This window comes from Panulirus ornatus, chromosome 58, assembly GCF_036320965.1.
Source record: "Panulirus ornatus isolate Po-2019 chromosome 58, ASM3632096v1, whole genome shotgun sequence".
Classification (NCBI taxonomy): Eukaryota; Metazoa; Arthropoda; class Malacostraca; order Decapoda; family Palinuridae; genus Panulirus; species Panulirus ornatus.
In genome coordinates, this window is record NC_092281.1 from 19,566,067 (window position 1) to 19,582,997 (window position 16,931).

Sequence of the window (16,931 nt, forward strand, 5' to 3'; positions counted from 1 at the left end):
AGTTAAAAAGCCTGTGAACTTAAATGTAGCACAGAAATAGGTTACATTTGATTTAACAGGCTTTTGTCATTAACGGACACCCTTCCCCCCATTAGTCTGTTAAATCAGGAGTTTACTGCATGCTCAAATTTGAATGCTCTGAAGAGAAAAGTCTAAACTACAATAAATTCTTACCCTACTTGAAAGGTTCTTTCTCTCCTCACTGCCAACTTACTAGTATTAATTTTCTCTTGATAAATGTACATTTGATAACTGGACCCTACTTGTCATTTTACTGTTCCAATGCCAAAATTTCATGTGTTCATTGATCAACATAACAGTATATAGGCAAAAAAAAAAAAAAAATGATACTCTATGGTTTAAATCTTTTCTTTGTTTAATGGGGTTTAGGTCCTTGTTGTACTACAAAAAAATACAATTTCACCAATCCCATTTGTGCTGAAGACTGGTATTATCATTGGATAAGCAAAAAGGAAAGTTTAACTATATTGAACAAAAAAAGCAGTCTTATTTTTCTTGCATGATCTTCAACATAAAGGTGCCCAGGGAAGAAGCATTTTACAGATGAAAACCAAAAACATTCAAAGAGTAAACCCAAAAGGGGTATGTTTCTGTAATGCATTATTACACTTGCCATCTGATGTAATAAAAGCAACAAAATCTTTCAATGGACATACAGTATTACAGCTTTAATCGTTTCTTGATAAAACAACTGTTCATGTATAGGGAATTATCTTGATTATCCAAATTTTTTCTATTTGCTTATAGTGAGTCTTAAAGAGTATTTTCCCTTATCAATAAATAGTTATCTGCTTTTAAGGTAGGGTGATGTCACTGCACTGACAAATATTTTATTGATATGGTTCAAATACTGTGAAATGCATGACTAACTCAGATGAAAGTAAATCTAGCAGTCAAATACAATGAAAGATTTATCTTGGCAATCAATGGACAAAAACAATACAATAAGTATTCTGCATGTCTTTATACTAGGCAATTATCATTATTCTTTAAAATACCCAAATTCATGTTTTATATGTTTAACCATTAACCATCATCTGGATAATCAATATCATGGTCTTGTAATCATAATGGAAAAAGTCTCAACACCAAATAGTCCAACAACAACTATATGTTTATTGTAAAGAACTAAGGATAGATTATACAGCCTATTTATACCTTAACAAAAGCTAAAGCCTTAAACTATGAAGATAGAAAGGTGTAGGAGCAAGTTTTTCAAGACATTTAATAATTTTAATCATTTTTTTGTACTTATCTCATTGTGACTAGCCCTCATCCACCACTCATAAAATATTATTATAAAAACATTAAAGACAAGTCCATAAAACTAAATCTAAAAAAAAAATATACTTTGTAAATACAAAATCTTTTTATCATAGTACCTGAAAACAAAAATAAAGCATTTTCTCATTCTATGAGATAAAGCAAAATTATACACAATGTTATTAAGAACTATGTATACAATCATGGAGTAATCCAGCAACAATACACTGTAGTGTATAAAAAATGTTGCTTCAACCCCACTACCATTAGATGGTGTCCAACTCTCATCTACCAAGTAGAACCTAATACTAAAAGTTGCAATGAATATATGTCACCCACTGATATGGTATCCATTCAGAAAGTAAGAGTAATGTCAACTCAGAGCCTCTGGATAACAGGAATATGATATAGTTTATACACTACATATAGTAATACCTTAGTGAGTGACCTTGGCCACTTCTTTTGGCACCCTAAAACAAATTAAGGCCCTGCCCATTAGACCACTGTAGTGTTCTGACAAAGAAAGAGTATCCCTTAAGGTACACTGTGAACCTGTGACAACATTTTAACACTAATTTGTTTTTAAGTACCATATACTGATAAAATGAACAAATGTTATCTTGATCATCGTAATTCAAGAACATAATATCACCTATGTAATACAAACTAATGCTCAATCAGAAAAATGCTAAGACTATACAGCTAAACTTAAAGCATATGTGCCTTTATGCACACAGTATGTATATATCTTTACCCCAGGACCTTTCTAAAGGCTCATGCAGCCCAAGGATACATTACTTCCAATATCAGGGAAAAGTAGACCACTTTGAAGTAAAAAGTTCATTAACAATACTGTACTCCCAGTGACACAGCCTCCCCTAAGATGACTCTTCACTTGCAGCATAACTTTGAGCAGGTAGAGCAGCTGCTTTAGAGGAAGTTCTTCAATGAAACTGTAAACTCAATGATATAGCCTCACCTTAGGTGATTTTTTCCCTCGTGCTGTCACCTCAAGCAGACAGAGTCTAGTAACACCTCAATATAGATAAATAAATATCAATGTAGCATTTATGGGTCTGAAGAAAGCATATGATAAAGTTGATAGGGATGCTCTGTGGAAGGTATTAAGAGCATATGGTGTGGGAGGTAAGTTGTGAGAAGTAGTAAAAAGTTTTTATCAAGGATGTAAGGCATGTGTATGAGTAGGAAGAGAGGAAAGGGATTGGTTCCCAGTGAATGTCGGTTTGCAGCAGGGGTGCGTGATGTCTCCATGGTTGTTTAATTTGTTTATGGATGGGGCTCTTAGGGAGGTGAATGCAAGACTTTTGGAGAGAGGGGCAAGTATGCAGTCTGTTGTGGATGAGAGGGCTTGGGAAGTGAGTCAGTTGTTGTTCGCTGATGATACAGCACTGGTGGCTGATTTGGGTAAGAAACTTGACTGAACTTGGTAAAGTGTGTGAAAAAGGAAAGCTGAGAGTAAATGTGAATAAGAGCAAGGTTATTAGGTTCAGTAGGGTTGAGGGACAAGTTAATTGGGAGGTAAGTTTGAATGGAGAAAAACTGGAGGAAGTGAAGAGTTTTAGATATCTGGGAGTGGATTTAGCAGCGGCTGGAACCATGGAAGCGGAAGTGGATCATAGGGTGGGGGAGGGGGCGAAAATTCTGGGGGCCTTGAAAAATGTGTGGAAGTCGAGAACATTATCTCGGAAAGCAAAAATGGGTATGGTGAGGTTGCATCACTGGAAGTATAGTCTCACCAAAGAACTTCTCACTCTAGAGGAGTTTACATTTCCCTACTACTACTGGAAAGGAGCCTTTTCAAAGATCCTGGGTAACACCAAGATTCCTTCATAAAAATTGGTTCTGGGGTGAGGAGTTTTCCTCTAAAGCCTAGTCATCAGTTCTTGATGCTACTTCACCATTTCCCATGTTAGCAAGTTAGCATTCAAAACTGATGACTGAGCCTTAGAGAAAAAATCTTCACTTGGCTCCCTTCCCTGTTCCTTCTTTAGCAAGGGTAAAACAGGAGGGGAGGATTTCTGGCCCTGCACTACCACCCCTTTTAGTCACCTACTACACACAGGGAACACATGGGAAGTACTCTTTCTCCACTATCCCCTCCAGTTTTGTTTACCAAAAGAAGGAACGGAGAAGGGGGTCAAGTGAGGATTTTTCCCTCTAAAGCTCACTCATCTGTTCTTGAAATACTCGCTAATGTGGGAAATGGCAAATATGCTTGATAAAAAAATTTCTGTCTATTAATACTACCCCACAACCCTTTTCTTAAGAGTACCCAAGAATTACTCCAGGACTCCTTTTTGGAGCTTCTGCAGATCCAAGACTGCACTACTTACTTCCAGTATCAAGAAAATGACAGACTTCTTTGCAGAGAGAAATTCTTCAACAAGACTGCATTCCCAATGATACAGGCACACAAAAGGTGACCTTTACCTTGTAGCACAACCTCATCAAGGTAGAATTTGTTGCACATACACATTTATACACACACAAAAATATATATATATCATACTTGATCTCCGTTTCCCACGTCAGCGAGGCAGCGCCAGGAAACAGACGAAGAATGGCCCATCCACTCATTTACACATATATATACAAAAATGCCCCCCCACATGCACATATACATATATATACATATCAACATATACATATGTACATACATACACATACACAGACATACAAACTCATGTACATATTCATACCTTCTTGCCTTCATCCATCTCCGGCACTACACTGCCCCACAGGAAACAGCATCGCTACCCATCGCTTCAGCAAGATAGTGCTAGGAAAACAGACAAAAAGGCCACATTCATTCACATTCAGTCTATAGTTGTCATGTGTAATGCACCAAAAACACAGCTCCCTCTCCACATCCAGGCCCCATAGACCTTTCCATGGTTTACCCCATTATATTTCACATGCCCTGGTTCAGTCCACTGAAAGCATGTTGATCCCGGTATACCACACTGCTCCAATTCACTCTATTCCTTGCACGCCTCTCACCATCCTGTATCTTCAGGCCCCAACCGCTCAAAACCTTTTTCACTCCATCCTTCCACCTCCAAGACCAATTTCTCAAAAAGGAGTCCTAGTATTACCCAGGGCCTTTCTAAACGTTCCTGCAGCCCAGGGCTGCACTACATCCAGTACCAGCAAAATACAGATTTCTTTCGAGTGAAAAGTTCTTCACTGAAATTGTACTTGCCTTGCCAAGAGTGACTTTTCACTTGTTGAGTAACCTCAAGCAGGAGCAGTCTAGTGACATCTGCCTCTCGATTTGCAAATTTGTGATTTATGCCATTTTTAGAATCATGAACATGGTCCATCTACACCTTTTTCATTTTAAATGAAATAATATAATCAACACTAGGGTGGCAGCACAGTGGTGTGGTACTCAGTGCCATGCAAGATCTTGTATGTATGGCACAGATACAGTCTATAGTCATGTAGTGCTACAGAATGTTTTGCTGCAGTAAATTGTATATTGCATGTGTTTTGCCCCATGCATCATGTCATGTCACCAAAGCATCTTTTAAGCACTTCTGGCACCATTGGTGGTAAGGAGCATAAGGCCAGGTGAAAATGAATGTGTTCACACATTATGAGAGAGGTGAGAGAACAGCCGGAATTAAGCATGCCCTTGAACTTAGTGAATCTACTTTACTGATTATCATGATAGTGTAGAGAAAATCAAGGAGAATGGACAGAGTGGAACAGTAATCAGTGCTTCTAAGATCTCATATTCCCAAAGTTCAATTACTGAAAGAATGAAACTAATGTATAGTACAGTATTTTACATTACTAAGTATGTGTGTACTGTAGTTTTTCATGGGTATAATATTTGTTACTGTCTTATAAATAACGAAATCTCCAAAGCTCCATTACCTGCATTATTTGATTTAGGTGGCTATTTTCAAGAATATAACTACTGCGTAAATCGAGAGGTCCCTGTATACACTTTATGACCTGTGTGGTTCCAACTAGTGGATATAGCCAGCTTTCTGAGTGCTGCAGGAGCCTCATAAGGATGGAAGGGACTCCAAGGGCAGGAAGGTAATATATATATATATATATATATATATATATATATATATATATATATATATATATATATATATATATATATATATATTATTATTTTTTATTATACTTTGACACTGTCTCCCGCATTAGCGAGGTAGCACATATACCTCGCTAACGCGGGAGACAGTGACAAAGTATAAAAACATATATATATATATATATAAGACAAAATCCACAAATGAGGTAAGTGCAACGCAAAAAGATATAATTATTTGCTGTATAAATATGTTTAAAACTTATCTTTCTTATACATTCTCAAGTTATGTTTTCTTCAGTGCAGTCACCAAACCTGATTTCAGTGAAAATGTGAAAAGTCATCCATCATCATAAACAAAATAAAACACTGCAATGTAAACACTGGTAAGATCCTTTCCTTTAGGTGTCACAATAAATGAAAATCTAAAGATAAATATGTGATTCTAATCCTCAAATATTTTCATAAAGTGTCAGCTTTAATAATCATCCTCAAAATCCATGCATGAATCCCCTATTAGTCCAGAGTCATGTGGAGAACCACAATACTGGGATACAGAGCGGCAAGTGAAGAAGACAATCCGCTTGAGTCGGGGATTATAGAAGAAATAGTTAAATGACCAAAGGCAACCATCTTCTGAGTAAGGGTCTGACGTCTGATCTGGAAGGATATCAAATAAATCCCATATTATTCATTTTACAATAATACTTTATCCAAAAGTAATAATACATATTCTATCTATCTATCATCATAAACTCCATTCACACTCCTGTGGGACATATATAAACATATGTGATAGGTGAGACTGATGCCAAAGAGAGACTCTTCAACATATACGTACTGATAGGGGCAGCCAATGGGATGTCTGATCACTATTTGGAGGAGGTGAGGGTGAACATTTGTCAAGGCCTTCAGGAAAATAAGAAATAATATGGGTGGGAAGAGGGTGATTCAAAGGAGTGAGCTTGTAAGTGCTTGTATGAAGAGATACTAAAAAGGAAAGAGTATAGAATGGCAGAAGATGAGAGTAAACAAAACTAAGGGATTGGGCAAGGATTAAGGGGTATCTGAGGAAGCAGTGCTTACATGTGCGAGAGAAATATGTGAGATACCAAAAGTGGGTTGTGGATGTGTGAGTGGTTGGATGGGGAAGGTAAGGTGTTAAAGAAAAGAGAAGTGTGTGATTGTTAAAGACAAGAAAAGTGTGGGAAAGTCAACTGCACAGAAATATACAAGAGGAAGTCACAAGCAATCAAAAGGAAGATGCAAGGACCAAAAACAAGGCAAATGAGAGCTGGTGTGAGGTAGTATATGCAAACTTCAGGGAAAATTAAAAAAAAATGTTCTGGAAGTAGGTGAATACTGTGGGGAGACCAATAAACCAAATAGGAGCAGATGAGGTAACAGGCAAAGAAGAGGTAAAGACAAAATGAAGTGAATATAACTAAGGACTCCTGAATGTGTTAAATGAGAGGGAGGCAGATATGGAGTGTTTGGGACATGGAGGTATATGAAGCAAGTGTCATGGTAAGTGGTTTGGTAAAGAGGAAAGGTGGGGAACGCATTCCATAAGGTGAAATGTGACAAAATGGTTGGAGTGGATGGGCTTACAACTGAATGTCTGTATAGTACTAATGTATGATGGCAAGTGGGACAAAAATGGATGTTTGAATTATGCTGGTGTAAGCTTGTTGAGTGTACCAGGTAAAATGTATGGGAGTGGTGAATGAGAGTAGGGCTGCACACACAGATTATCAGAATGGAGAGGAACAACGTGGCTTCAGGAGTGATAGATGATAAAAGGATCAGGTGTTTGCTCTGAAGAATAAACATAAGAAATACTTAAAAATAAATAAGGATTTGCATGTGACTTTTATAAATCTGGAGAGAGCTTATGACAGGGTTCATAAAGATGATTTGTGGAAGGTGTTATGAATATATGGTATGGGGAGAAAGTTACAACAAGCAGAGAGTTTTCAAATTAAAAGTAAGACGTGTGTATATACGAAGAAAGATGAATAGTTCCACATGAAGGAGGGTATGCAGCAGCAGTGTGTGTGATATTACCATGAACGTTTAACCTGTCTTTTGATAGGATGGTGAGGGATGTGAATACAAAGATATTTGAGAGATGGGCAGGTCCACTGTCTGTCTGGGGTGGAGGGACCTTGGTGATGTGTCATTTACTGTTTCCTTCTGGTGAAAGACTCGAAGTGAGAAACTGTAAAAGCTGGTTTCTGAGTATGAGAAAGTGGGTGAAAGAAGAGAACTGGGAGCTAATGTGAATAAAGGTAAGGTTATCAAGTTTAGCAGTGGAAACTCCAGAGACAGCTTGGTTAGAATGTGAGTTCATATTGAGGGAACCCAAAGGAAGGGAAGTGTTTAAGATACCTGGGAGTGGCTACAACAGTTGATGGAACCATGGGAGCTGAAGGAAGCTATAGGGTGACTAAGGGAGGTAAGGCTCTATGTGCACTGAGGAGTGTGTGGAAAAGGAAGTCACTACCTGTGAGGGTAAAGATGGGTATGTATGATGGTATAGTGGTCACAACAGCATTGTATGGATGTGAGGCATGGGCTCTATACCAAAAAGTACTGCAGAGGGTGGATGTGTTGGAAATAAAACGTTTGAGGACAGCATCAGATGTGAAGAGATCAAACTGAATAAGATATGTTGTAAGATATGATAGGGAAAGAGAGGAAAGGCAGTAAGATAAGTATGCATGAGAGAGCTGAAGAGGGTGTGCCAAAATGGTTTGGACAGATGATATGATAGGGTAACAGAGAGGAAAGGCAGTAATATAGGTATGTATGAGAGAGCTGAAGAGGGTGTGCCAAAATGGATTGGCCAGATGAAGAGAATAACTAAGAAGATATACATGTCAGAAGTCGAGGGAACTAGATGGGGCAAACCATGGAGGAGGTGGAAGGATGAAGTGAATGATGCTTTGAGTGTTCAGGGTCTAAACATCAAAGTGGGTGCAAGGAATGCACTGGATACCACAAACTGGAGCAATGTGGTATACATGAGGCACTGTGCTAATAATGTGTACTCAGGGAATATGAAGTAGTGAGGGAAACCACACAGAGGTTCATCGGGCTTGGCTGTAGACAGGGTAGCTCTGGTTTAGGTGCATTATACATGAAAACTAGAGTGTCTGTAAGAAAATGAAGTTATTTCTTCACCTGTTCCTAGTGCTACCTCACCATGCAGGAAATGGCAAACACGTACAAAAAAAATGATGAGGATACGGTAAAAACATGCTCTGGTTTTGTTACAAATATTTGATGAAACCAGAATACAAATACATTGTAAAACTTTTAAGACATGATGTAATCCTTTCATGCACTTACATTAAAATCTATCCGTTTGGGGAGAGGGAAACCACTTACCAGGGTTATAGCTGTAGATTTCACATTCACGGAGACATATAGCACTGTCAAGAGCAGCCCACAGAGCAGATTGCACTGAAATGAATTCTGCGCGAGCAACTGCCATCATTTGTCGTTCAACTGCACGCATAACCCACTGCCAAAAAAGTAAATCCGTGTCAATATCTAGTTGAACCCAAACAAAAATACTGAATAGCACTGAAACAAAACTACTTTTCAGATGTATGCAATCTCATTTATGGTAACCCCAAAATACCTGACCAAACAGGATTACTAGTGGTCTGCATACTTGCTGACACACTCACTCTTATTCTTGTTGTTCAGTGACCAGATTTCCAAGCACAGCACATAAGCACCTCACTATTAAATGAGTCATAATCACCATGACATCATAATGGCACTTTATATATCATTTAAGAGGTATAACGTAAGTTGAATTCGTAGAAAGCTATTTCTTCATACAAGGGAGGCTAATGAGATATGGAAAACAGAGTAACACAAACTCCCTTTAAGATAATTATTAAGCCATAAACCATCAATGACCCAACAGTAACATGTATACCCCTTATCTATCGTTAAGGATAAGAGCATCTTTTGCAAACAACTGCTTGCAACCAGCTCCTTATAGACAAACAATTGCCTAACAAATCCAAAGCTAAATGTTTTCCAACAAACAGGTTGCCTCATTCCAATGAAATCTGCAGTGAAGCTACAAAAAGGAAGAAAAAAGAATTTACAGGGGAAGGAGAGATATACGAGTCTGAAACTCATTTTCTTCCAAACAAGATTCTGCCCAAGAGCATGGGGAAGTGTGGGCATATCCAAATGGAGGATGATAACTCTTGAACTTACTGTATAATGGAAGTGGTGAGCAATGGATTACGAAGACTTGCCTATGAAAACCCAAAATACTGCACATGCAGTGTCTTCCTGATCCAGACTTAGATAACTATGGACAAATGTGCTGACAGCAGTCCAAAATGCCCAAAAGACAATAAACTCGATTGGGATGTTCCTAAAAGAGCCTATGATGGAAGAAATGTTTCTAAATACAGGTAGGAGATAGCTAAAACATAGCAACCTGGATCTGAGTGACATAAATTATGGCAAGGTGTACACACCTGGATTTGAGAATGTAAACAAAAATGGTGGCAGATATATACATTGGTTCTTCTATGTCTGATGGCAGATATATACATTGGTTCTTCCATGTTTGATGCATTTTTAAAGTATTGTTTTTAAATGACATATTGGACTTTTTTTTTTCATATGCATTCCCCTTAATCCTGTGTTAGCAAGGTAGTGTTAAGAACAGAGGAGTGAGCCTTAGAGGGTATATCCTCACTTGGCCCACCTCTCTGTTCCTTCTTTTGAAAAATTATAAATGGGAGGGGAGGATTTCCGGCCCCCCGCTCCCTCCCCTTTTAGTCGCCATTTACAACACGCAGGGAACATGTGGGAAGCATTCTTACCCCCCTATCCCCAGGGATAACACACTGGACTTACCAAGCGAATATTTTTTCATGTTCATTAAATAAAAATCTGTTACAAGAGGCTTTGTTAAAAGAGGTATCTCTGTGGTAAACACACAACACTAAATACCTTTAACCCATTCACTACAAAAGGTTAATCTTATGGCCTACCCCGTGGCAGTAATTATGAGTATTGGACAAAATTATCAGGTACATTCAGTAATGAAAATTAAGAGGGTAATCTTTCCTGATGGCAACAATGTAGAACTCAGCAGGATTTGGCTATCCTTATACCAGCAACATGTTCATATTTCTAAGGTTATGCTGCTCTCCATGCATTGCCATATGAATGATATAGCAGCAAAATATTTTGCTTCCACTCATAATTCTCTTATGAAAGTGTAGGAATAGCTTCATACAGATAACTGTTTTTACAAAAGGAAATATTCATGTGAAGAGTAATGATCAAGCTAATTATAATCTACACTATGTACTCAAACAGAGTTGCATTTGGGAGAGCATAAAACTCACAACCTCTCCACAGCACCAAACTCTCATCTCTTCATAAATCTTGAAAAGCCATGTTCTTCGTTTGGAATTCTGAGCATATATGTTCTAAAACTTATCATCTTTCTGTTGTTTATTACAAGTTGTATATTGTCAACAAGGTGAATAACTTGCAGAGTAAAGCAGTTAGAAGGCAGTAGCTTTCCAAAAATCTCCATCTTGAAAGTATTGTCTGTTGTCCAATAGTCATTTGTTCGGTTTCTTGACCTAACGAACTGCCTTTCTTTGCTGCTGAAATGAATAACCTTATTCTTATTTACATTAACTCTTACTTTTCTCTTTCACACACTCTCCCAAGCTCAGAAACCAGCTTCTACAGGAAGTATAATTTCTAATCACACAGAGCTTAAGATCTTACACATCAGATATATACCTGATGTCATACTTCAACCTTCATATGTTCCAGCTTAACCATTTTTTATCTTCCAATCTTATATGTGCTGCTGATGTAAGAAATCAAAATAGGAAATAAGCACTTAAAGTAGAATCTCTTCAATAAAAAATGGAGTAAAGATACAAATAACAACACAAAACTAGCTAAATGAAGCCACAAAATGTGGAAAGTCTGAGAAGTAGCAACTAGATGGTTCTGCATGTGACCCCAAACATTGTAGCTACTACAAAAAATAAATAAATAAATAAACATAAAATGAAATAATCATAAATAATATACAGGATTAACAGGCTGGAAAACTTAAAAGGTAAACAAATGACAAAATGCATTAGGCCAAATGAAGAATGAGAATAAAAAACAGAAAGGAATAAGAAACCTCCACCTTACAAAACCTGAAATGTATCATCTCTTCTCATTGGAAATATAATTATAGAAAATACATTATCCTCTTTCCAAGTTAAATTAAGCAAGGAAAAGGTTACTTCAGTGTTGAAGGGAAGATCAAACGGAAATCCAACATGAATAAAAAATACTGAAACAAAGACACCAACCAAGGATGTTGGTTTGAGGACTGTTTTGTTAGCATTTGTCTAGTAACAATATAATTTTGGATTCATAAAACAAGTGTTTCTCTCTAAAGAGAATGGCGTTAAGTAGGAGTTTCTGCAACAAGAAGCTGTCCTTAAGAGCAGATGGTCGGTTCACCACAGGTCATAATTGGGTTGTTGACGAACCTTGGATCATAAATCATGGGAGTTGTATGGCAGCAGAGAGAAAATAGAATCATTTAACAAGTACGATATGTTGAGTGCTGTGCACTAACACTGCTATCATGGTAAAACCCAGCCAAGGTACATCCGAGTAGGTAAGTACCCACACATGCCAGTCACACTCCCTCTACTCACTTATATCTAGTGTGAGTAGTACAAAATTTCTAATGATATTCATATAATTTATCAGCAATGCTGTGTCTACTCATGGAAAAGTAATGTGAAACCAAATTCAAGAAAAACAAATAAACAAAACCAACATAATTCCTCCCAACATGTGCCAGCCACTCTCCTTCCACACACTCATTGTTTCTAACATGTGCCAGCCACTCTCCTTCCATACACTTATTTTCAGTAAGGGTAGCAAAATATTTCTAAATATATTAATGTTTCTGATCTCAAACAGTGGCAGTATGAAATAAAAGTACAGTGTAAAAGAGCTCCCTCTCATCCTCACACAGCAGTGGCCTAGTCTAGCTTAAGGGTATCTATATAACTCTCCGGTTATTTCCTCCTACTTTCGTAAGCTAACCAATAATCATTTTTTCTCACCAGATGATCAACTTTTTTCACTATGCCCACTGTTCAGGGGTTGACTGATGACTTTCCATTCCATAATCATCTCTAAATGTTGAACAACTGTTTGGTGTCAACAAATTTTCACCTCATACTGACTTTCACCTCATCTCCATTTTTACAGCAAACACCATGCCACACTTACCTCTAATGAAGGTTCCCGAGAAAATTCCTGAGAGGAGGCATTGCTGAAATCATAGTCTGGATGGAACGCTGCATTGAGGGTAGATATCAAGTAAAAGAGAGTCTTGCGGTTGATCTTGTCCTCTAGCGGACTGTCTTCTCCTCCACTGCTTTGCAAACTCCTGGAAACAAATCTTAGACTTGACAGTGGAGGCCATTAAAGGCACCACTCTACTCCATAAAGCATTGGCTATACAGTATTCAAAACAAAGAATTCGGATAGATTCAAAAACTCATTCCCACTCATTTCTGTGATTTTGTCAAGCTGCATAATGAACACATTTTAAGGAAATACACTGTGTGTAATCATCAACAGCAACCTTCTATCTCCCTTATCTTTTCTTTTGCACAAAGATTATTAGGATTAGAGAAGAAACTACCTTTCCAAGTGGTGGAATTACAGTGAAACTTAGGCAAACCGCTTGATGTAAATCACTAAAGTCTGAACTGTTGAAGAACCAAAAGCAACCTCTCTCAAGCTATTAAGATGTCTGGGAAAGCTTAATTCCAACCCAGTCACAGGTGTTCAAACTCAGTCCTAGAACCAAAAACCACAGCTGAAACCTGTAACAAGCCTATCAGAATGCGTGGTGCAGTTTGCCGTGAATGCCTCCTCTCCTGGCCTTACCACCATGGTTGAACCTGCCAGAGGGTCGTAAGCCACATGGGCCCACCCATCACGCCAAGAGTCTTAAGGGGAATCTGTTTTCATTTGTTTGAAAAGCTTTTCTTCATCAATGAACAAGTACTGCATGGTACTGTTAAAATGGTATGATGAATATTTCAAATAAATATACAACCTCAATGTTCATAAATCTATCAAGAGAATATATTTCAATCAAATTTCTATTTACTGTACTGAATCTACTCCCTGTTAGTAAGATGCAATGACTGTACTTAGTAAAATCACAGCACATGAAAGTCCAAAATCAGCTCTGATTACAGAATACAAATCAATGATCTATGGAACACGACACAGACACATTCTCACTTTAACAAAATCTTTTCTGTAAGCTAACATGATTTCTCACAAGTTAACATATGAAATATTTCCATATTCAAAATTCTGTTGAGCTCTTGTATCTTATCATTACATTTCATAAATGACAATAAAATATCTATAACCAGTTCTGATATATAAATCTTTCAAGCACAATTAAGATTTAACAGTCAATGAATTACATTTTAAACTAAAGGAGAAAAGATATCACAAATCAGTAACAATTAAGTAATCTATTAGTAAGTCCAACTAAGTATACCAGGATTAAAATATCTACAAATCTATCTGATAATTTTATGTAGTTTAAACTACTCATAATTACTATTAACAGCACTTTTCTTTCAAGAATATAACTAGACATGTATCCATATCTGAGCACAAAGGGAGAAATCAAGTAATGAGAATGACTTCATGACCTTCATACCATCAGAGCAAAAAACTGTAAGTTTAATAACTGAGAATGCAACCCCTACCAACATAAAACTTTATTCTCAGCAAACCATTTAATTAAATTTACAATGTGGCAGCCTTTGTAATGAAAGACAGGACTCCCATAACTAATCTTAATTGATCAATTCATTTATGCAGTCCATACCATGTTTCTAAGGTAAAAAATATTCCGCTGAGAAAAGCGATCCATATTTTGTGTGTGATGTCTCCATGGTTGTTTAATTTGTTTATGGATGGGGTTGTTAGGGAGGTGAATGCAAGAGTTTTGGAAAGAGGGGCAAGTATGAAGTCTGTTGGGGATAAGAGAGCTTGGGAAGTGAGTCAGTTGTTGTTCGCTGATGATACAGCGCTGGTGGCTGATTCATGTGAGAAACTGTAGAAGCTGGTGACTGAGTTTGGTAAAGTGTGTGAAAGAAGAAAGTTAAGAGTAAATGTGAATAAGAGCAAGGTAATTAGGTACAGTAGGGTTGAGGGTCAAGTCAATTGGGAGGTAAGTTTGAATGGAGAAAAACTGGAGGAAGTAAAGTGTTTTAGATATCTGGGAGTGGATCTGGCAGCAGATGGAACCATGGAAGCGGAAATGGATCATAGGGTGGGGGAGGGGGCGAAAATCCTGGGAGCCTTGAAGAATGTGTGGAAGTCAAGAACATTATCTCGGAAAGCAAAAATGGGTATGTTTGAAGGAATAGTGGTTCCAACAATGTTGTATGGTTGCGAGGCGTGGGCTATGGATAGAGTTGTGCGCAGGAGGGTGGATGTGCTGGAAATGAGATGTTTGAGGACAATGTGTGGTGTGAGGTGGTTTGATTGAGTAAGTAATGTAAGGGTAAGAGAGATGTGTGGAAATAAAAAGAGCGTGGTTGAGAGAGCAGAAGAGGGTGTTTTGAAATGGTTTGGGCACATGGAGAGAATGAGTGAGGAAAGATTGATCAAGAGGATATATGTGTCGGAGGTGGAGGGAACGAGGAGAAGTGGGAGACCAAATTGGAGGTGGAAAGATGGAGTGAAAAAGATTTTGTGTGATCGGGGCCTGAACATGCAGGAGGGTGAAAGGAGGGCAAGGAATAGAGTGAATTGGATCGATGTGGTATACCGGGGTTGACGTGCTGTCAGTGGATTGAATCAGGGCATGTGAAGCGTCTGGGGTAAACCATGGAAAGCTGAGTAGGTATGTATATTTGCGTGTGTGGACGTATGTATATACATGTGTATGGGGGTGGGTTGGGCCATTTCTTTTGTCTGTTTCCTTGCGCTACCTCGCAAACGCGGGAGACAGCGACAAAGCAAAAAAAAAAAAAAAAAAAAAATATAATATAACCACAGAACCTCTTTTATAGGGCTCCTATAGTTTCAGGCTGCACACCATGCAGGAGCAGGGAAATGACGGGCTCCTTCGGAGCAAGAAGGTCCTTGACACGACTGCACACCTTTCTGGCCAATGAAAATAATTGAGCCTTCCTGAAAGGGACTTCTTGCTTCAAGTGAAACAACAAACAGTACTCTACCTGTGAGTGGTTGCACTGCAAGCAAAAAGCCACATTCACTGGAGAGAAAGGAGTATAATCTCATCATGGAACTTCTCATGCTATAGGAGTCCACCATTTCCCTGCTCCAACATGAAGTGCAGCACTGAAGCTGCAAGAACCCCCATAAAAGGGGTCCTGGGGTTGTAGAGTAATAAAATGAAATAATAATAATAATAATAATAAATTACATATATATTATTAAAGGTATTTTCCTCTAAGGCTAAGTCATCTGTTCTGATGCTGCATCACTTACGCTGGAAATAGCAAACACGCATGAAAGAAGAAAAGAGTATATATACCTAACAACCTTCCTGCCTTGGGAGCTCCTTCCTTCTACAGGGCCACTACACTGCTCATGAAAACAGCCACATCCAGTGGGTAGTCATAAACTGAGTCAAGTGCAGGGTAACTGAACAATAAGTGTTTAGGTCTTTATTGTGGAAGTTGCATCGTGGGCACGAAGGGTCTTCAGATATGCTGAATATATAGGTGTTTGTAGTATTTCAAGGTTGGGCAATGTCCAGAACACTGATGAGAGAGTATAACTCACACATGTCTGAGAAGTGTAGTTTCAGATGGGTGCATGGGGTGGTGTTCAAGACCGAGTTGGGAAAGCAACTGATAAAAGCCTGTTGGGTCCTTTCAGTGTCCAAGTGTTTTGTCAGTGTAATGTTTCATGGAGGTGGGGGCATTCTGTGAGTAATGGTTGCTGAACTAAGAACCAAGGGTAAGCATTTTATTTCGACACGGGGTTGGTACTTAGTTATGGAGCAGTTTGGAAGGGATGGCTATAGTGCTTTTGCAAAGACTCAGTGCCAAACATACTGTGGCAAGAGTGTTTCAGGAGGATTTTGTGTTATTGTAGTTATGGGTATTTTTGTGAGAGCTAAGTGGCCAGTAATGATTCTGAGTACTGTATTTTGAGTGGTGTGCTGCTTTATCATAATATGCTTTTGATGGGTTGATGACCAAGCACATGAGATGCAGTTGAGCATAAAGTGGATGTATTGTTTGCAGAGTATACTTAGGGATTATTTATGTGTCCACATCTGGTGCAGGTTAATGTTTGTGGTGAAGGAAATGAACGTCACGTGTGTGTCACAGGTGATGCCCAAGATTGTTGGTCTTTTGTCCAGTGGGAATGATTAGCCATTTAAGGCAATGGGAGGATGCAAATTGGATTCGAGTCAGTCGGGGGTCAAAAAAGGGTGTCTGAAGACTTCTGTGGAGATGCAGACATT

The 16,931-nt window shown here is 38.3% G+C and overlaps 1 protein-coding gene across 1 annotated transcript in view; it reads right to left on the reverse strand.

Annotated features, from left to right (window-relative positions):
* Window positions 1–5,793: 5,793 nt before the first annotated feature.
* Maf1 (repressor of RNA polymerase III transcription Maf1) overlaps window positions 5,794–16,931 on the reverse strand; it is a 46,425-nt gene continuing 35,287 nt past the window's right edge. The window contains exons 3-5 of the mRNA XM_071695496.1: window positions 12,677–12,836; window positions 8,753–8,888; window positions 5,794–6,019 (exon numbers count right to left, since the gene is read on the reverse strand). Coding sequence (XP_071551597.1) covers window positions 5,838–6,019; window positions 8,753–8,888; window positions 12,677–12,836 — 478 coding nt within the window. The 3' untranslated portion in view covers window positions 5,794–5,837. The remainder of the gene's footprint in view (window positions 6,020–8,752; window positions 8,889–12,676; window positions 12,837–16,931) is intronic.